The sequence below is a fragment of the Puma concolor genome, chromosome B3 (genome assembly GCF_028749965.1).
Source record: "Puma concolor isolate L17-30 chromosome B3, mPumCon1.1.hap2, whole genome shotgun sequence".
Classification (NCBI taxonomy): Eukaryota; Metazoa; Chordata; class Mammalia; order Carnivora; family Felidae; genus Puma; species Puma concolor.
In genome coordinates, this window is record NC_141672.1 from 146,221,679 (window position 1) to 146,243,844 (window position 22,166).

General features: G+C 42.9%; 1 protein-coding gene across 2 annotated transcripts in view; it reads left to right on the top strand.

The window, feature by feature from the left end:
- The window catches only part of ADAMTSL3 (ADAMTS like 3), a 353,901-nt gene that overhangs the window by 95,104 nt on the left and 236,631 nt on the right, over positions 1 to 22,166 (top strand). For both annotated transcript variants that reach the window (XM_086711720.1, XM_086711719.1), the window contains exon 4: positions 9,987 to 10,114. In XM_086711720.1, coding sequence (XP_086567846.1) covers positions 9,987 to 10,114 — 128 coding nt within the window. The remainder of the gene's footprint in view (positions 1 to 9,986; positions 10,115 to 22,166) is intronic.

A 22,166-nucleotide genomic window follows, 5' to 3' on the forward strand; every position in this document is an offset into this window, starting at 1 on the left:
CAATAAATATGGATGAATGGATAAAGATGATATGGCATATATATTACAGTGGAATATTTTGTTAAGTTTACTTTGAGAGACGGTGAGCATGAGGAAGGGAGGGTCAGAGAGAGTGGGAGAGAGAGAGAATCAGAAGCAGGCCCCATGCTGTCAGCATGGAGCCTGATGTGACACTTGATCTCACAAACCGTGAGATCATGACCTGAGCTGAAATCAAGAGTAGGACCCTTAACTGACTGAGCCACTCAGTCACCCATATATTACCGTGGCATATTACTCAGCTATAAAAAAGAATGAAATCGTGCCATTTGCAATGACAAGGAGGGAGCTAGTGAAATAAGTCAGTCAGAGAAAGATACGTATGATTTCACTCATACATGGAATTTAAGAAACAAAGGAGCAAAGGAAAAAGAGAGCTAAGGACATACTAAGAAACAGACTCTTAACTACAGAGAACACACTGTTGGTCACCAGAGGGGAGGTGGGTGGGGAGATGGGTGAAATAGGTGATGGGGATTAAGGAGCCACTTGTAATGAGCAGAGGGTGGTGTATGGAAGGGTCGAATCATTATATTGTACACCTGAAACTATTATTACACTGTATGTTGATTATACTTGGAAAAAAAAAAAACCCACGCGGCCATGCTTAGTTCAAATCGTTGCCATGCTGGGATGTGGGTCCTATATTGATTTCTTTCTTCTTTTCTTTTTCTGAGAAGTCGGAAGTATAGGTTTTTATGTAAAATCTCCATATTTTTAAACATTAGCCAGTGAGTACTTTTTTTTTTTTTTTGGTAAGATACTCAATTACAGTTAAATAAATCACATCGCTTCTCAGCCTTTTGGCTAAGATCAAGTGTACAGTTAAATAAATCAGATATGCAGTCAGATTCCTCCTGGGACCACCGGTTCACTCCCTTTATCTTAGCCGTCATCCAGGCACTGCTTATGTTTTATGCACAAGGGCACTGAGAGTCTCACCTCAAGGGTGGGGTTGGAAGGTGGTTGTGAGGCCTGGAGACGTGTGAGATTCACATGTACCACAAGCCACTTAGTACGGAAGCCCAAGTCGCCCTGGCACCCCTTTCTCCCTGCGGCTGGGCAGCTGACACGTCCTATTGATTCAAGCTCCCGAAAGCTTCATGTCTAAGAAAGTCGACCTTCAAAGTTCTCATCCCAAGAAAAATACATTTTGTCTCCTCTTCCCACGGTCCTCCCCCACATCCCTACCAGAGCAATTTTGCCAAAGCAACCATTTGCCAAAGTCTCTTCTCTGTTCAAAATCATTCCAGTGAGTCGGGGCACCTGGGCGGCTCGGTCGGTTAAGCATTCGACTCTTGGTTTCGGCTCAGCTCATGATCTCACGGTTTGTGAGTTCGAGTCCCTGCATCGGGCTCTGTGCTGACAGGATGGAGCCTGCTTGAGATTCTCTCTCTCCTTCTCTCTCTCTCTCTCTCTGCCCCTCCCTTGCTTGCATTCTTTCTCTCAAAATAAAATAAATTTTAAAAAGTGTTCCAGTGAGTCAGTAAATTACTGTGCTGGAAAGCCTCCCTCTGCCCTCCATGCCCTCTCTCTGCTGCTGGCCACCATGTGCCACACCCACCCAGGAGGCAGGCCTGTGGGGACCGCATCCATGGTCTCCCTCACCCTCTGGCTCCTGGCTAGATCTGACTGCCAGTTGGGTGAGGACTGCAGGGGATTAGCAAGAGGGAGGAGAGCCGTGTATCTGTTTCCTCAGCTCCCACCTTGTGGGGTTGATGTGGGCTGTAATTCTTTTTTTTTTTTTTTTTTTAATTTTTTAATGTTTATTTATTTTAGAGAAGAGAGAGGGGGAGACACAGAAGCCGAAGCGGGCTCCAGGCTCCGAGCCGTCAGCACAGAGCCCGACGCGGGGCTCGAACCCATGAACCGCGAGATCGTGACCTGAGCCGAAGTCGGATGCTTAACCGACTGAGCCACCCGGGCGCCCCTTGTGGGCTGTAATTCTTAACCAAGGCCTTAGCTCCTCTCAGGCAGCCTTTGGGCCCAGGGTCTGCCCGCCCTCGCCCCATCTTTCATGCAAGGCCCAGGCAGATGACAAGAATGTCAGCATTCACAGAGCCGGCTCGGTACCGGCCCCTGGGGCGGAGGGGGGTGCTGCAACAGCTCTGGGGTTTCCCGGTGCCCCGTCCACACCTTGGTAAGCAGTGGGTTTTTAGGATGCTCCTCGAGTGAGCCCCATCTGAAAGTGGCCTCGGTGTCCCCACTGGGACCTGGTCCTCCCACCTAACACAGGGGACTACGCTGCTCTACTCGGGGCTGCCTCACTCTCGCGGGTCTGGACGTGCTCAGCGGGGGCTCCTTCGTCTGCACTTGGAGAAGCCTTGGCTGCCCTGATTTGGGAAGTCTTCCTAACATTTGTGGGAGACAGGAGGTCCAGCCACCTCCCAAATTAGGAGTTTGGGGCGAGGGTGTGGACGAGGAGGTGGACCCCGCAGAACCCGGCTGACTCGGGGGAGGGGCTAGATGAGGTGAGGAGTCCCAGGACGGGGGCGCTGCGTGGCCTCCCAGGTGCTGGGGCTGGCGGGAACCATCCAGGTAGCGACGTGCTTCCTCAGAAGCTCTCCTGGACCGCACTGACCCCAGGCTCAGGGAAGATGGCCCGTCTGGCTCTCCGCTCGCTGGTCTCCTGCAGAGAGGGCTGCCCGACGAGGAGGGTCTTTATACCGCTTCGGAGTTGGCCACGGGACGCAGATGTGCTTGTGTCTGGGGGACAATGAGAGTTCTGGTGTGCTTGGATCTGGAATGTGGTGTGAGCCCGAGGCGTGGAAAGGGGGCTGGAGAAAGAGGTAGAGCGGGTCGCAGAGAGCCAGGAGATAGAGGACGTGTGTCTTGAGGGATCGGTGAAGGGTTTGAAGAAGGTGGTGAAATAATCAGGGCCACGTTGTTGGAAATGGTCAACCGAACCCCAGAGGTTGTTGACTATCAGGGTCATGAGTTGTGGATATTCAGGAGTCTCCCCCCTCCAATCGTGGTTTCGGTCACTGGAGATCAACCACAGCATCACCCTGAGGGAGACGATCCTCCTTCTGACCCAACGCCAGAAGGCCAATAGCACCCCAAACTGCATCACACGCCCACGTCTTTCACCTCCCTTCCTCTCCTCAGGTAGGCATTCTGTCATCTCACATCATCACAAGAAGGAAAGGGGAGCGAGAACAAGAAGATATTTTGCGAGAGGCTGCATTCACATAACTTTTATTACCGTGTATTATAATCATTCTATTTCATTACAAGTTATTGTTATTCATTTCTTACTGTGCCTAACTTATAAATTAAATTTCATCATAGGTATGTATGTAGAGGGAAAATATCGTACATCGAGGGTTCAGTACTGTCTGTGGCTTGAGGCATCTACCTGGGGTCTTAAAACATATCCCCCATGGATGAGGGGGGACTACTGGATACATTTTTCAGTAGAGGGTCCAAAGGGCTGAAAAGGGAGAGGGGAGATACAGGGTTATGGAGCGTTTCTCAATAGTGCCTCGCACACCACTTTAGATACGTCCGTACTTAATATATTCTGGTTGAATTGAATTGTTGAGTCTGTGTGACAGCTTGAGTGGCATTTTTATGTCATTTACCTAATTTATGTATTTTAAAGATTTTTGTTGTTAAAGACCTTAAGGTCACATTAACCTGAAAGAATGTATTTACTGTTAACAAAATCTGGGTCATTTGAGATCTCCTTAAATAACCTTTGTGGTCACATTGGAATGAACATTTATTTGATGTCTGGGAAGTAATATCCCAGTGGAACTTACTTTATTTTGGGTTGTTTTTAATATGGAGCTGTTAATATAGCATTTCCAATAAGTGACCTTATATGTGAAATCTGTGTTTAATTACTAACATTTTTGCAAGACTGGTTAGAACTGTACTGTTCATTATAACTCTCAGATTTAAGGACTTGTCAGGAAAATATTTTATGATTTGATTTATGCGTGGAGATCCAAGAAAGGCAGGGAGTCCTAGAGTCTTTATGAGATTGTGAACACACTTATTCCTGCAATACTCTTGGCTTTTACCAGTCCTATTATATAATGAGTAAACAATATCTCTTTTGAATTTTTCATCCAAAAATATTCCCCAGCTATAGCTTCACGTAGGAAAATATGATTTCCTAAGAGATCTCTAAGCCTGATAGTTTTAACCAAACAGCACAAGGCACAGTTTACTTCTCTGGACGTGTTTCTATAGGTTTCCTTTTAGTGGTTCCCCCCCCCCCCCCACCTTAAAAAAAAAGAACTTTTATTGGGTGTTTTATTGCATAAACTGTACATGTTCACTGTATAAAATGGGGAAATATAGATGAGCAGAAGGAAAAAAATCGGCAAGCATTATAATTCTATCACAGTTCCAAAATAGAGATGAAATTAAGACCACACTTGCAATCATGTTGCAAGACAGAGGTGGAAGGGGTGCTTGGAACAGCAGAATTGGTGCATCCTTGGAAAGCGCATGTCCCTAACGGGGTAGCATTGCTTCTTCGTCAGTCTCCTCGCTCTGGGCTCCTGTATCTGTCGCTGTCCAAGCCCAACGGCTGATTCTGCATCACCGCGTCCCTCCAGGGTCTGTCACCTGCTGCCTGGCTGCCCTGTGACCCGTCCAGGCTGGTCCTCTGGGGACACCATGTCTCGAACATCAGAAGCCTTCCGTCTCTGTTTGTGTGTGGGAAATTAACAAATGTGTCTGGGTTGTGAGCATGTTAAGAATGTGTCTCGCTCGTGAAATAACCTAGATACAATCAAATACAAGAAACAGAAGCACAGTTCTGCTCAAAACACAGAGGAAAAAAGAGAGTCTGCACTGAAATAGCAGGGGAGCTCTGTGGTCAGGTGGGGTCACAGCAGCAGGTCCGCCGCAGGGGAGTGCCGTGGTCAGGAGGGCCACCGCAGCAGGTGCTCTCACTGCGAGTGACGGTAGGGCGGCTGCTGGATTCATTGGGTTCCTGGTCACAAACGCAGCGGGGCATCCATGAAGAACACACAGGCTCGCCAGGGTCAAACAGAAGGGGGTTCCCCCTGGGCTCCCCCTGCGACACCCGACATGTGGTTCTCCAGGCCACAGTCGCTCACCTGTCAGAGGGGGCTGGTAGTACCCCCCTGGAGGGTTTGTGAGAAGGTTACAAGGACTGCAGGGAAAGCGCAGACAAGCAGTACTTTCTGGGGGTAGAAAACCTATAGATAGGGTTCAGGCAATGGCTTGTAGCGTACTTGCAACATGGGCTTTAGATAATTAGGCAAGACAGTGTATGGAGATGTGGGGGGAGAGGCTGCCTCTTCGGGGTGACCGTCAGGCCAAACATGGATCTGCTCTCCAGCAGTCAGATTTTACCGTCACTGCGTCTCAGAGCTGGGGCTGACAAATGCCCCTTCTCTCGGGAGGCTCACCACCACACTCAGCCCAGGGACATGGGCCCCACCTGATCTAGGTCCCCCGATGGCAGGTTTCTTCCCTCCCCTCCCCTCCCCTCCCCTCCTTCCGCCTCCTAATATTTGATCATGGCGATTGGTATTATTTCGTATTTTCACTGTAACATTAAACTGTGTTCACAGATTGCAAGGCTGATTAGTTTGGCCGCTTACTTGGCATTATGGTCTGCTTACTGTTTAAAAAAAAAAAAAAAGCAGAAATATGCATTAGTGGAATTCTGTAAGATTAGGAAGCTATGGCCAGCACATTTATCGGGGACTTGGGCGGAACATGGAAGCTGCGAAGCTGAGCGAAATGGCTCAGAGACGGGTGACAGGATCAGGATTCCAACAGATCTCAGCAGGCCGGTGTTCTGGGCCAAAAGCAACAAGAGGAAATTCAGCAGTGATTAACGTTAAGGCTTGCAGGAGTAAAAACGGGGGAGAGCTGGCCCTGCTGTGGCTGCTTTGAAAAAGATGTGCTTTTGCAGGATAACAGCTTACACGTATCAAGACATTCACTTATTACGTTTATTGAGATGATGTGTGGTTCGTGATATATGTGTTATTTTATTTAAATCTTGCTGGGGTGAAGGTTATCATCTCCGTTTTATAGATGAGTTTTACAAGGGTTAAGAAACGGGTCCAAGATTGCACAGCTTTTAACCATTATGTGATACGGCCTCTTTGATGAGATCCAAGAAGCGGTGTGACTGAAGAAGGAAGGAAGGAGGGAGGGAAGGAAGGAAGAAGAAGGAAGAAAGGAAGGAAGGAATGAAGGGAGGAAAGGAAGGAAAAAGAAGGAAGGAGGAAGGGAGGAACTCAGATTTTACTGGAAGAAAGCTGGAGAGTGGGGCAGTGCTTAGTCTGTGTGATTTTCAGATACAGTGCTGTATTCTGGACTCTGCATTTTAAGACTGAAAATGTACAAACATAAGTGTGTGCAGAGAAAATATCGACGGAAGAGCTGGGGTGGTTGAAGGCACGAGATGGCTTGAGAACACTTGGGGAGGGCTGTTGTGTGGAGGTGGGTGGGGGCCCGCTGTCCCCTGCTCTGGGAGGCCATGGGGTCCAGGAAAGAGGTTCGGTGTTGCTGTGAGGACGAACACACGGACGCAAATGTCCAGGAAGGACCCAGGTGGCCTTTGTCCTTCCACAACAGGGCTTTTTTCCGAACGTTTGTGCTGTCTTCATGCTCCCAGCATCAGTGGGGAGCGGCGGGATCCAGGTAGAAATAGGGATGCTCTTGCTGCTGTCTGGGTCAGAACAGGGAAGACTGGCTAGCCGGCTGGGCGCTGGGGTTTCAGGGCAAAATCCCAACTTCATCTTCACAGTCAAGGACAGGAGAAAAACTCAAGGACCCCTCTTGACATGTGATTTTCTGTTTTCTTAGGGGGAAAATCTCTTACCCAACCAGAGAAACCAAATGCCTGCATTTATAACATGTCTATTTTAGTTATTCTAGAATCCAGATTTTTTTTTTTCTTGTAAGTAAAGGTGGAGAAGTTATGGAAACAAACCGGACTCTAACTATAAACCGAACAGATGGGATGGTGGGAATAAAAACAAATTAAAACAATATTGCAAAGAACTCTCAACTTTCATTTAAAAATATATATGATGATGTTTTTCAACTTCTCACATTCAACCTATCGGTAGATCGAGTGACAAAATGAAAAATCAATTTCAGCTGTGTGTATTTTAAACGCTTGCCTAAATGGTTTGGACTCACCGACCTAAACGTCCAGATGAATGCATTAAACTGACTGTGTTTTTTATGAATTAAAACTTTATTTTATGTTATGTTACAGACAGGACACAGCTCCATTTGGTGACGTTTAGTGTAGAAAATTGAACTGAACAGTGATCTAATTAGAACAGTAAATAGTATGGGTTTAATTAGCCCTTATTCGTGATGACAGATTTGATCAGTTGCCAGATATATATCCTTTCCTTTCACTTGACTGTTCCTGAAATATTTGCCTCTAGTAGGGCTTCTTGCTGTGCTATAAATAGGTAGCTTGGCAGAAAGCCATGAAATCCACTGACTGGTGAGTCTTGGGTGGAAGTTATTGGGAACCCCTCCCCCCACCTTGCTTCATTATTTCATTTCAGTTTTGAAAGTCCTTTCTACAGATCCCCCTCTTAATTTAAAAAAAATTTTTTTCTGGTTGGATGAGGTCATGTGGCCTAAGGGCTTGAGGAAGCCTGGGCAGTGTCTCGTTCAGCTGTACGCTGTGGTTTATTAGCATTAGGGTTGCCTTCATAAGTGTTCATTGACTGTGACTTAGGGCTTCCCTGTTAAATTCCCCCTGACTTGAACTTTTCTGCCTGTCAGCAGGATGTGTTCTTTGTTCGTTTGACTGCCTGCATTTAATTCAAGTTTGAAAGTGTTTGCTTAAAAAAAAATTTTTTTTTTGTTTTTTTGTTTGCAAAATGCAGAGAAAGAAAAACAAAAGAGGATAAAATCCTCCAGAGTCCTTGATCCCGGAAGTAGCCACGGCGAACATTTTAATTAACTCACTTCTTTCTTAATGCAGGTACCTGGTTACCTGTATGAAGAGTGACAGAGACTTATACTGTGCTCTGAGGATTATCTTTTACCCCCTCCATTAAAAAAAAAAAAATTTTTTTTTTAAAAAGGTATTTCAAAAAAAATTGCAAGTTCAGATACAGCTAATATCTGTTATAACACTACGTGGCTTCATCAGATGTAAGGTTTTGTCATATTGGCTTCAGATCTTTTATGAGGGTGTAGGGGATAGAAGACATTCAGTCAGCATCCCTTCTGTGTCTTCCGTGAACAGCATTGGCTCCTAGCCCCACATTTTCCATTCTCAGAGGCAGGTGACTGTCTTTCTTGCAGCCCGTATACTTGTACTTTATGCATTTTGTGGGCGTGCTCACATACATGCACCTTTATCTGAAGGTGAAGAGACAGGAAAGGCCTTGTGTGTTCGCATTTTAGTGTGATTAAACCTTCCTGCCTTTTCCTTTGTGGTTTCTACTTTTGTTGACCTATCTAGGATGGTCTTGCCTACGTCAAGTCTATACGACTGTTAATCTATAATATTTCTAGTATTTTATAGTCTGAGTGTTTTTAATAAAAATTTCTCATATATCTGGAAGTCATTTTTGGGTATTTTGTGAATGAGTCATCTATGGTTTTTGTTTTGTTTTTAAATACCTTCACGTTGACGTGTGGTCCCATCCTATGTCCTTCTACTTGAGTCTGCTTCTGGACTCCCTCACCCCCCCCCCCCCCGCCCAACCCTTTTTTTAATTTAATAGATTTCAAATGCTTATTACTATGCCAGTTCTCTACTCTTAATTGAGGCAATTTCCCTCCAATTTCCCTTCTTTTACAGTTTTTGTCTTGGCTCGTATAGACATTTATTCCACTAGATGAACTTTGGAATCATTTTGGTGGGTTCCAAGAAGGTTCTCTTGGGGATTTTGATTGGAGTTGTTATACATTTATAGATTAATTTGGAGAGAATTAACATTTCACAGTACCAAGTTTATCCATTTACGACTATGATACATTTCTCCGCTTATTCTGTGGAGCCTACCGTAGGCCCTTTAGTAAAGTTTTATAACTTTATGTAAGCATTGCACATCATTTCTTTTCACAGCTACACTTACGTATGTCTATATATTTTTAACTTACAACTCTCCCCTTTTCTCCAGAGTATTCCAATATAAGTCAATGATGGCAATTTCAGAAGACTAATTAAACCAAAATGTATTCATAATGGGCCCTTCTCTGTTTTCTTGGATCCCCAAGGCTTTGTTTACTTTGTTTTCTTGGGATGGAGCCCTTTTCAGGAGAGAGAGTCCACGAATCCTTGTGCAGAAGCATTTCCTTGGAGCTGGTGCCCGTCTGTCTGATGGATAGGCAACTCAGAATTTCAGTGGTGAGAAAGTGTTAGGTGCAAGGTGTGACCCTGCTGTGTAGGTTATAAAACATGATTTAATCTATTTAAATTTTGGAATGATAAAATTTCAGACTTAAAACTGAGCTTAGAGGGGCACCTGGGTAGCTCAGTTGGTGGAGCATCCGACCCTTGATGACAGCTCAGGTCGTGATCCCACGGTCATGGGATTGAGCCCTGCATCAGGCTCTGTACTGAGTGTGGAGGCTGCTTGAGATTCTCTCTCTCTCCCTCTCTCTGCCCCTGCCCTGCTCATGCATGCATGTGCGTGCACACTTTCTCTCTCTCTTTAAAAATAAACAAACGTTAAAAAAAATAAAACTGAGCTTAGAAGCTGCCTGGACCAAACCTTCATAAGGTGGAAAAATACTCACATGCCACTAGTTTCCATATAAAACTATCTGTGTGTGTGTGTGTGTGTGTGTGTGTGTGTGTGTGTGTGTGTGTGTGTTAATGTAGTCATCAAGGCAAAGCATCTTTAGGCAACTTTGGTCTCTGTGAACAACTTAGAATAAGACTCTGGGAAAACTGGGGAAGCTTTGGAATATTTCTAGCATATTTGTCTACAGTGTATCGTGTTTTCTTTTTCATGTTCTAGACCTCAAGAAATGCTCGGGCCGAGGAAGACAAAGACACCAACTGGGATGCTTGGGGCAGCTGGAGTGACTGCTCCCGGACTTGTGGGGGAGGGGCATCATACTCTCTGCGGAGGTGTCTGACGGGGAGGTAAGTGGGGGCTGGTTGTGGGATGTCAGGGTCTTTGAAGGGTGGGGCTGGCGAGACAGCTCGGCTTCCGGCCTCGGAAGGTACTATGATGGTGATGTGACATCTGCTGTGTGTAAATATTAGTTATCCTCAAGTTACCATAGTTAAATAGTAATGGTCCCATTTTCACGAGTGTGGCCATAGTCCATCCACGTGAGACCCCCAGCTCAAAGGAGCCTGGGGCACTAGGCGCTTTAAGCTTTGCAGGAGGGAAGGCCTGGCGTGTTAAGTTACTGGCCCCACATTGTCAAGATTAGGGATAATGGCTCGAGTATTTTGGGTGCCACCCTTGAGTTATTTCACTTTTAATTCATTTCTTGTTCACTTTCTCTGAGCATCCCATCCATTAAAAAGGTAAAGCGAGTTCTGTTTTCACACCGTAGGTATGCTTATATTAAATAACGTGTTAAAATACAAGATTGGCTTCTTAAAAAAAACACATTAAATTTGTAAGAAGCCCATGGTCATCACTGCGTCTGAGACAATTTGAGGTAACCCTTCATAGGGCAGTTTAAGTCCCAGCCAAGAATTCACCTCGGGTCTCAGAGAAGACAGAGCCCCAGGTTGATGGAACCTGATGTCTTGGTCCTAGACCAAAGGAAGGCTCCAGGATTATGGCAGCCATCGTCAGATTTGGGATATTGTCAGGCAGAAGGGTAACTTGACGTTCCCTGAATAGTGTCAAAGTGTAGATCAGAAATGCAGGGAGAGAGCATCCTGTGTCTGGCTCAAGCAGGGTTTCGTTGATGTTGCTGTTTTATGGGATATTAAAGAGTGACCACATATGTCCTGCAGTTTTCTTGAGACAGCACACAGCGGGGCAATTGGGAGATTGTGATGTGGCCTTGGAGAAGGAGGATGCTTAGTCCACTGTCGGACAGCAGGGGAAGGCTATTGGAGGCACTGTCGGTGTCACTGCCCCCAGGCCGAGTTCCCGCTCAGAGCATTGACCCTAAGTGCGTGGTTGCAGAACTGAAATCTAGGGATTAGTCTTGCACAGACAGATTGGCGTACCTACACCCCCTGTGCTGTTGATGTGGGGAGGAAACGAAGGCTCTGTTACTCTGAGTGCGTCGTGCACTGTGCAGGGATGGTAGGGTATGTGCTGTTTGGTGCGTATTGATGCCGGTGAGGTCTGCAGTAGGAGGGCCTTAGGCCTGTGGGCAGGGGTCAGGGAGGGACTTCTCATGTGTGGGATAAGATTTTTCCCACTGCCATTCAGTCACCTGGGGGAGAAGTTTCCAGCCTAGAGTCTGATGTGTGGAAGGTAGGACTTTGGCTCCACTCTGTGGCCTCCAAATCTGGGGGTCTGAATAATTTGCATTCACTGGTGGGGTTTGGATGGGAAAGGAGTGGGGGTTATTTGTGTTTGTCCTTTTTTTAAAAAATTTTTTTAAATGTTTATTTATTTTTGAGAGAGAGAGAGCAGGGGAAGGGCAGAGAGAGTGGGAGACACAGAATCCGAAGCAGGTTCCAGGCTCCGAGCTGTCAGCACAGAGCCCGACGCAGGGCTCGAACTCATGAGCCATGAGATCATGACCTGAGCTGAAGTCAGACACTTAACCGACTGAGCCACCCAGGTGCCCCTGTCCTTTTTTTTTTTTTTTTTTAAAGTATGTACTTTTATTTGTTAAAAACAATTGGAGGAATATATTAACGACCATGAATGACCACTTTAATTCTATTGTCATACAACCAAAATGCTCACATATTCATTGATTATTTTATTAATTAAAAAATAACCTTGACTTGGGAATATAGTTTTGGTAATTGATCTATCTCCGTGTGTGTGGATTTGCATCTTGTCTCTCCTAACTGGGGCCAGCTGATCATTGAACGCGTCAGATAAGGAAGGGAGGTGGCCGAGTTTCTTCTGTCTTTTCTGCACCTTCCAGGAAAGGAAATTTGGGATGAGGACAGCAACAGGAGAGGAGAGGTCTGCCTTGACTGTAGCGAGCAGGCCTCGGTGCTCTCTGCTTCGGCAGGTGTTTGAAGCTGGCTGCTTCTGTTGTGAACACTTGGATGGATTTCTCTGAGATGCCGTGTCCCCTTTGCCCCCAGTCCCTTGGCCTGTCTTGGCAGCAGTTCCCTCCAGATGTGTGTTCAAAACCCCGTCTTGCTAATACTGCGCCTTCTTCGGCTCTTGGACAGCTGGGCACCCTCCAGGCTTCTTCCTGTTGATGTCTATCCTCACCCCTTGGCGGCCATCTTGGTAGGTTCCTGAGACAGCGCCATGCTGCCTGTGTCGCACGTGGCCCGCGTCTGGCTCACCAGAAACCGTCTTGCCAACTTCGCTAAATGAATTCTCGAAGCTCAGTGAGCCGGTGCGGCAACAGCTACTCTCCGTACACAGGTGCTGCGGCCAGTCTCTCTGCCCTTAAATTTCTCAGGTATGGATTAGCCACCAACCAACGGCCGGAGGTACAGATTGAACTCTGTAAGTGCTGTCCCTAACATTTCTCCCCCTTGGTTTGGGGTTAGCAGATTGAAGGCCTCATCCCTTCTTTTTCTTGGTGGGGCAGAGTGAAAGGTAGGATCATTACACAGATTTCTCAACGCTTCAGAAATCTTTCCACTCTATAATCCTCCACTGATCTTTCTGTCTCCAAGCACCAGACCCTTTTAAAAATTTATCTGTCTGCGTATCTATTTAAATTCCAGTTAGCTAACATATAGTTGTATTAGTTTAGAGATACAGTATAGGGACTCAGCAATTCCGTACATTACTTAGTGCTCATCATGGTAAGTGTGTTCTTAATCGCCTTGACTTATTTTCCCCCAACCCCCATCCACCTCTGGTGGTCACCTCTATAGTGAAGAGTCTGAGTTTTGGTTTGTTTCTTAAATGGTATTTGTCTTTCTCTGATGGACTTATTTCACTTAACATCATACCCTCTAGATCCATCCCTGCTGTTCCAAATGGGAAAAATCTCATTCTTCTCGATGGATGAGTACTATTCCAGTGTGTGTGTGTGTGTGTGTATGTGTGTGTGTGTGTGTGTGTGTACCAAATCTTCTTTATCTCTTCATCCCTCAATGGACACTTGGGCTGCTTCCATAATTTGGCTATTGTAAATACTGCAGTAAACATAGGGGTGCATATGTACCTTTTCAAATTAGTATTAGTATTTTCGTTTCTTTGGGTAAATACCCAGCATGGAATTACCAGATACTATGGTAGTTCTATTTTACATTTTTTACAATTTTTTGACGAGCCTCCACACTGTTTTCCATAGCGGCTGCACCAGTTTGCATTCCCACCAACAGTGCACAAGTGTTCCTTTTTCTCCACATTCTTGCCAACACTTGTTGTTTCCTGTGTTGTTGATTTTAGACATTCTGAAAGGTGTGAGGTGGTATCTATTGTGGTTTTGATTTGCATTTCCCTGATGATGAGTGATGTTGAACGTCTTTCCACGTGTCCGTTGGCCATCTGGATGTCTTCTATGAAGAAATGTCTGTTCATGTCTTCTGCCCAATTTTAACCGGATTGTTTGGGTTTTATTGGTGTAGTGTTGTGTAAGTTTTTATATGTTTTGGATGTTCACCCTTTCATTGATGTGTCATTTGCAAATATCTTCTGCCCAGACCCTTTTTATATCTTGACGTACGCAAGAGTTTAACAATTGTGAAGGACACTAACACAAAGTCTGCCCCCGTGGTTCTTATAGGGGAGGGATATGGAACAAAATATTCAAAGGGTGGGAGCAGCGTGTGTAAAAATGCTGGAGCAGGAAATGAAAAGAGGCTTTTATGCTTGGAGAACAATAGAGAAAGGAGAAAACAGAACGGGCCAGTATTGAAGAAGGAGGTAGATCTGTAGGCCAGGATTCAGAATCTGGTTCTCAGACTTTTGAATTTCAGACACTTGTAAAATTTCACAAGAAGCATATTTGGAATTGATATAGGTTGTCAATTTTTTATTTCATTAAATAAGGACAAAAACAACAACGAGCAAACAGAACGCAGCTATGGTCTACCATCACAGCCTTTTCAAAAAAGAATTACAATCAGGGTCTTTTCATTTTAGCATCTAAAAGCAGGGCATACTCTTAGATTTAAAAAACCTGCCTTTAAATTGAATTCACTCAGCTTTCTGAAAATCCACTGTTTATCTCTTATTTGTCACACTTCACTTTGGACTAATATGAACTATCGCAGGTATTAACAGCTCAGCGATGGGCAATAGGGAAGCAGAAATTGAGAAGTAAACATAGTCATGGACTCAGAACTTGAGATTCTAAGATCCCTAAAGGAAGCAATATGCAGAAAAGTGACTTTATCTGAGCCATATTTTTCATCCAGGCATTCACTGATTCTTAAGCAATGAGAGGTAGAAAAGCCAAGCAGAAGGCAGTTACAAAGAGGCTGAGACGGTAAGCAGATTTATTGACAGTCTCATGGTCCTGGGACATAAAAATTGGGGTTCAAAGCCCTGGTAGACACCTCAGTGATAAGCTGGTATCCCTGAAGAACTGTACCCTAAAAGTAAGGGGAAAAACCAGTTCTAATTAGACTAGATGTTGCTAAGACTAAAACTTAGTCTTGAATGAGCTCAACCCCAATTTGAGTGATAAAATTTGTCACTATTCCACCTGCCTCCAAGAAGCTTTAAAAAAGACCCTAAAATACCCTGGAGATTACATGGATTTTCATAGATCATGCCCATAATGTAATAAAATTACCAGTCTTACCATGAGACAGGATCAAGATGAAAAACAGAATAGAAACAGGTACCGGAGCTGTTGGATCTATGTGTTGAAAAACACGACAAAACAAAAACGCTGTAATAAATGTGTTTGGTACGAATAGATGACAAAATACAGGATCTTACCAGAGAACTGGGATCCATGAAATAGCATCAAATGGAAATTTGAGAACAGAAACGTATGATAACTAAAATTGTGAACATAACCACAGATTAGAAATAACAGAAAAGAGGGGCGCCTGGGTGGTTCAGTCGGTTGAACGTCCGACTTCGGCTCAGGTCACGATCTCGCGGTCCGGGAGTTCGAGCCCCGCGTCGGGCTCTGGGCTGATGGCTCAGAGCCTGGAGCCTGCTTCCGATTCTGTGTCTCCATCTCTCTCTGCCCCTCCCCCGTTCATGCTCTGTCTCTCTCTGTCTCAAAAATAAATAAACATTAAAAAAATAAAAAAAAAAAAAGAACAGAAAAGAGTATAAAACTATGCTGGCTAAATTATAGAGGGGGGAAAACACAGAAAATAGAATAAAGGATATATGGTATAAAGTAAAAAAGTCCAAAGTATGTGTAATTGGAGTCCTAAAGGAAAAGAAATGGGCATAGAGTACAAATACGATTTGAAGAGTTAGTAGCCGAGAATTTCCCAGAACTTCTGAAAAAAGTTACTGCTCTGTAGGGATCAAGCCACAAATTGATGCAGCCCTGAAAACCCCAAATAGAATAAATACACATAAACCCATTATAGTAGAAGAAAGTCTTAAAATAAGTCAGAGAGAAAACACACATTATCTTCAAAGGAGCAAAAATCAGGTGACTGTAAATTGTCATCAGAAGATAATGAAATGACCTGCTTAACGTCTTGAAAGAAAATAACTATTAGAGTAGAATTCCCCATGAAGGAAAAGAGCCTTCAAGTGTGAAGGTGAAATAAGGTATTTTCAGGCAAACAAAAACTTTAGAATTCTTTGCTACTTGAACTGTGCTAAAGGGAGTTCTTCAGGTAGAAGGAAGGTGACCCCGTCTGGAGAGTGGAAACTCAGGAGGAAATGGACAATTGAGAACAGAAATATAAATGAATACAAACCATTTAAAGTAATAATAGTATGTTTTGTGGGGGTTTAAGTATATGTAGAATAAAAAAAAAAAAAAAACAAACCAGGGAAACCATCACATGAAATTTGGGAAGGGGGTAAATGGAGTTAAAGTATTCTAATGTTTTTGAATTGCCTAGGAAGTCATAAAAGTGACTAACATTTGACATTTCAAAGTCACGGGTGCATCTTGTAAGTTTTAGGGTTACCATTAAAAGCCTAATAAAGAATTCTATAACTACCAACCAGCTATCATAGAAATAGAATAATGGTAAAATGTTTGGTTGATTCCAAATAACTCAAGAAAGAAAACTCATGGAGAGAAGATGGAATATGGAGAAAGTGTGACAAATAGAAAACAAACAGCAAGGTGGTAGATGTGAACCCCTGAATATATCAGGGTTTATATTAGATGTAAATGGACTAAGTCCAGTTAAAAGATAAAGGCTATTAGAGGCAAAACACCAATATCATACGCTGTTTACTAGAGACAAATGTGAAGTGTACGGACACCCAACGACTGTAAATAAAAGCACAGGAAGAAGCCATAACGTGACACTAATTAAAAGAAAATTGGTAAAGCTGTACGGGTATCAGACAAAGTAAAAACTAAGGAGAGAGGAAGCATTATCAGAAATAAATCTTTTGGAATAGTAAGCTCAAGCCATCTTTGTAGGGAAGTGTATAGCCCAGAATATACATATCAGAATATACATATCAGGGTTGGCTGAAAACAATCAATGGTCTAAGCTTCCATTTAAACAATAAGAACAAATCTGGGGCGCCTGGGTGGCTCAGTCGGTTAAGCGTCTGACTTCGGCTCAGGTCATGATCTCGCGGTTTGTGAGTTCGAGCCCCACATCGGGCTCTGTGCTGATGGCTCGGAGCCTGGAGCCTGCTTCGGATTCTGTGTCTCCCTCTCTCCCTCTCTCCCTCTCTGCCCTTCCCCTGCTCGCTCGCTCTCTCAAAAACAAACATTAAAAAAATTTAAACAAACAAATTTAAAAAAATAAGGATATATGTATATGCGTGCGTGTGTGTTTTATTTCTGAGTCCCTCTACTCCAAATAACAGGGATCTGGATTTTTGGTCAGAATGTGATCAAGTCCCTAGTTAATTCAGTTCTGGATCTCCATGGGAAAAATGCCCTTTTGTCTGGGTAAGAATCACTGTTCTAGATGTACTGCATCTTTGGGTCAGTATCTCCATACTGAAAGATCAACAGGAAGCGTGGTTGGATGGCATTCATGGGAAGGAATATTGCCTTTCTGCTAAATGAATTTCTTTTCTATGATTTTCGTGGCTTGCTTTTATTTGGAGATAGTATTTATGGTACCTATACTTTATGTAACCTTTCCAGAGTACCCTAGCCCGTGTAGGCACTGAGATACCACAGGGACCTCCATCTAGTGGGATCTTAGGTGTCTTTTGCTAGTTACCCCCATCCTGTTATTTGCAAGGAATTCTGGCTACATCGTCCACTTTAATTTAGTGGGTAAAGGTAGGTTCTCACTTAGCCTCACTTTTATGTACAGTGAATGGTATATTTGTGCACCCCCTTTAACTTGCTAATTTTTTTAATGTTTATTTATTTTTGAGAGAGAGAGAGAGATAGAGCATGAGTGGTGGAGGGAGCAGAGAGAGAGGGAGACACAGAAGCTAAAGCAGGCTCTAGGCTCTGAGCTGTCAGCACAGAGCCCAACGTGGGGCTCGAACTCATGAACCATGAGACCATCATCTGAGTTGAAGTCAGATGCTTAACCGACTGAGCCACCCAGGCACCCCCACCCCCTTTAATTCAGACTTGCTTACATTATATCTTGAAGTTCCTGGTTTGTGTATAGCCTCTGTGAATTTCCACGTATAATATAGAGATGTCCACTTATTAATGTACTAAGGTGGTCATTTCACTAGGCATTTTTAAGAAAAGGAATTCAATATATGTGCTCAGATTACTATTTCTATTTAAAATCTTTCTCTTTTTTTCTTATGTTTTTGTCTGAAATTTAACCTCTGGTAATTTGGAAATTATATATATATATTATATATAACATATATATATATTATATATTATATATATAATATATATATTTTGCTGCCGATGAAATTGAAGATGTTTGAAAGCCATATTTTAATAATTACTTTATAGCTACCAGTGCCAATGCCAACAATAAAATAGGTTTTTTTCTGATTTCTCCCTGTACAGACGATGAATATTTTATGCTTTTCCACTTCACTTCCACCTCTTGGGTTTTGTCGTTATTATTTGAGATTTTACATTTCAGTGTATTGGCACCAGTATTTTGCTTTATAGCTTTTCTTTTATGATCATATTTCAGACCTTTGTTGAAACTTAATTGTGTGTGCGTGCGTACATTATTTCAGTGCTCATTATCTGTCTTTGTAGTTTCTTCATTTTGAATCATCGCTTTGTTGGCAGGGATATGTTTTGAGCAGTGCTTCTGGAATTTTAATGTGCATATGAATCACCTAGGGATCTTGTTAAAATATAAACTTTGATCCAGTAGGTCTGGAGTGGGGCCCAAGAGCTTTCATTTCTAACAAATTCCCAGGCGATGTCAATGCTGCTTGTCCATAGACCACACTTCAAGCAACAGGGCTTTATAGCCTTTTTAATTTCGGGACAAAGCTGTGGGTCTTATACTTTACGAGTCCTGATGTATCTGAAAATGTCTTTTTCCTGCTTTCACACATAAACAGTGAATGGCTTATTTGGGTATAAAATACCCAAGACACAAATTTCCCTTCTCAAGGCCCAGAGTTCTTTTTCCATAATGTTTGGTGTCCGTGTTGCTGCTCATAGACCCCTCAGGCCAGCTTGGTTGTTGTTTTTGTTGTTGTTGGTCTTTGTAGATAACCTATTTGTTCTGTTTGGCGGCCTAGAAAAGACTTAGGGTTTTTTTTTTCCTTCATAAAGTCAAGAATTTTATAAGATTGTGTCTAGCTCTCACTCTTTTGAAATTCATTTCTCCTTGGCACATAATAGCTACTTGTGCAGATTTTCATCCTTATTTATTGGAGGAAAATTTTTCTTCTATTATATCATTCACTGTTGGTTCTTGCCCCTTTGTCCTGGCCTTCATGACCATCAGTTGTTTCTGTCTGTGTTCCACTTTTATTGCGTTCTCACCAATCACTTTCATTGCTTTTTTCTTTAAAAAATTTTTTTAATGTTTATTTTTGAGAGAGAGAGAGAAAAAGACAGAGACAGAGAGACAGAGCATGAGCAGGGGAAGGGCAGAGAGAGGGGGAGACACAGAATCTGAAGCAGGCTCCAGGCTCTGAGCTGTCAGCAGAGCCCGACGTGGGGCTCAAACTCATGAACCGTGAGACCGTGACCTGAGCCAAAGTTGGTCGCTTAACTAAGCCACGCAGGTGCCCCACTTTTTTCTTTTTCTGTATATTTGAGAGCGATTTTTCAAGATCCTTGCCACTTGAGTTTGTGTGTGTGTGTGTATGTGTGTGAAAGGGAGAGAGAGACAGAGACAGAGACAGAGACAGACAGAGACACAGAGAAAGACAGAGAGAGAGACAGAGATCTGTTGACTTCTAATGAAGTTTTAAAATGCTCCTGTGGCATATTTCTTACCTTACATTCTTTCCTTCACATTAAACCTGGTCCTTTTGTGTATCAATTGCCTTAATCACTTGCATCGCATCAGGCAGACTTTTGTCTTTTTTTTAAGTATGATATCTGGCTAGTTCATACTTAGTGTTCAGGGTCATCCTCATTTAGGAAGTCTATTTTGATGCCTTGCTGTAGCTTTGATGTTTGTCTTTTGTGCCTTTTAAATTGTTGGCAAAAAGGATTCCTTTTAGGGAAGGGTCAAACACTTCCCCACTCCAACGCCTAACGTAGTATCTGACATAATATTGGGACCCAAACAGTGCTAAGTGAATGGGTGGGTGAACGTGAGCTCACTATCAACTTTTTTTTTTTTTTTTTTTTTTTTTTGGTCATTGCTCCTTCTTTCTGACTAAAGTATCTTTTTCTCCTTTTCCTGGTTGACACATAGCCGACCTTGAAAACGCCTTTGAATCCTCGTTTCTCCCGTTAAGCATTCGTTGGCAATCCCTACCCTTTCCTGGGTTATGTGCACCTCTTCGGTGCTTCCTTGGGATCTTGTGAGTGTTTTTACGAGAGTGTTTCTTCCACCATGTTGTTTTATTTTTCTGTTCTCCACAGTTGAGACTAAACTGAAGTTGTGTGGATTGTTTCTTTCAGCCCTTTACTTTACGTTCCGTGTTACTGCTGACATATATTGGAAATTTAGTAAACTTTATTTTACAAATAAATAGCTGAATTAATACATCCCAGGGCTGATTTAGAAAAAAAGCCTGTTTGACTATAGTGCACGTCTGTGGGATGGGGAAGCGTGGTTCATGTGGTGAAGAATATTGACAGCTGTGTTGGGGAATATGGACTTTTTACAGTGAGATTTGTAAAAAAGCTTTTACATGTTTATTTATTTTTTCAGAGATGTACAGGAATATAGTTTAAACAGCCAAATAGCTCATCTAGGCTTGAGGTGAAAAGCAACAATCTCCTGATCCCCTTCCTGCCGTTGTTTGATTCCCCAGGGGCGGCTGATTATTTTTATATTTATTCTCAATTCCTAACGCTTCTTTTGCAACTTCTTGATTGTTCAGTTGTGGGCATTATCTCTTAGATTCTTATTTCAGAAGATGCGGAATTTAGCAATCTTTCACATTTCTTGTTTCCGGACTGTGCATGTACGTACGTTCGCATGCACACACACACGTGCAAATACTCTCTTTTAGTTCCTCGTCTCGGTGTCATGTGCAGCTTTGGCTAGACCACTGTTCAGGGTTTAAATTATTACAACTTATGGGGGCACCTGGGTGGCTCAGTCGGTTGAGTGTCTGACTTCGGCTCAGGTCATGATCTCACAGTTCATGGGTTCAAGCTCTGCAACAGGCTCAGAACTGACAGCTCAGAGCCTGGAGCCTGCTTCGGATTCTGTGTGTGTGTGTGTGTGTGTGTGTGTGTGTGTGTGTGTGTGTGTGTCTCTGTCTCTGCCCCTCCCCTGCTCACACTCTCTCTGTCTCTCAAAGAAAAAAAACCCAAAAAAACGCTAAATAAAATAAATTATTACAACTATGATCTTTCTACTACTCACAGCTGAGTGATGTAAAATAGTATGACTATTTTTCCTTTCCAGAGTGTATTTTTCTTTTCTCTAGAATCCAAAATTGGCTCATTTGTTTTCTTAGTTTTGTACATTTTTATCACTAATTAAAAAAAAATAGTTATTCGGATTTTCACTCATTTTTCTCATATTCATTCTCTTTCATCTTCTTTCTCTTGGATTTCCCTCCTGGAGAGTTCCTAACAGCTTTTTAAGCTGAGCTAGTTGCCTCTATAGCTAGGAGCTCAGGGTGTCCTGCGTTTCATCGTACTGTCATCCCGGGAACACCATCTACCTCTCTCCTGGGTTAGATCTCCTGTTCCCCAATCACTTCTCTCTCTTTTTCTCTCTCTTTTTTCCCCCTTAACTTCCTCCTTCTTTTTAATTAGTACATTTTTCAGGAGCTCCCTGGATATTTGAAAATGTCTTTATTTTACTCTCAAAGTTGAAGGATGATTTTCGAGAAATAGGATTATATAAAAATTATTTTCCCTTAGAAACTCAAAGGCATTGCTTCACCGTCTTCCAATATACAGTGGTGGTATTGTGACATCCGAAGGCATTCTGATTTCCTGTTCTTTTTTCCTCCTCTCTGGATGTGTAGAGAAGCATTTGTCTCCTAGTTCTCTGAAATGTTATCATGCTGTATCTTGATGTGGGTCTGTTTTAGTTCGTTGTATGTACTCACCATGGATTCTTTCGCTATAAAATTTATTCCTTTCAGTCTTGAATTCTTTCTTTGATGATTTCTCCTCTTCATTTTTTTCTGTTTCTCTTTTGTTGAAACTCCTATTATTCAGATATTAGATTTTTTATTTTCTTCTCTTTGTTCATTTGCCCTATTTTCTGGGAAATTTACCTAAACTATTTTCCAGCTTGACAAGCATTCTAAATGTATATGTATATGTGTATATACATATATATATACACACACACACATACATATGTATATATATATTCTAGAATATTCTGTATATTATATATAGAATATATGTTCTATATTATATATGTATATACACACATACATACATACACACACACACACACA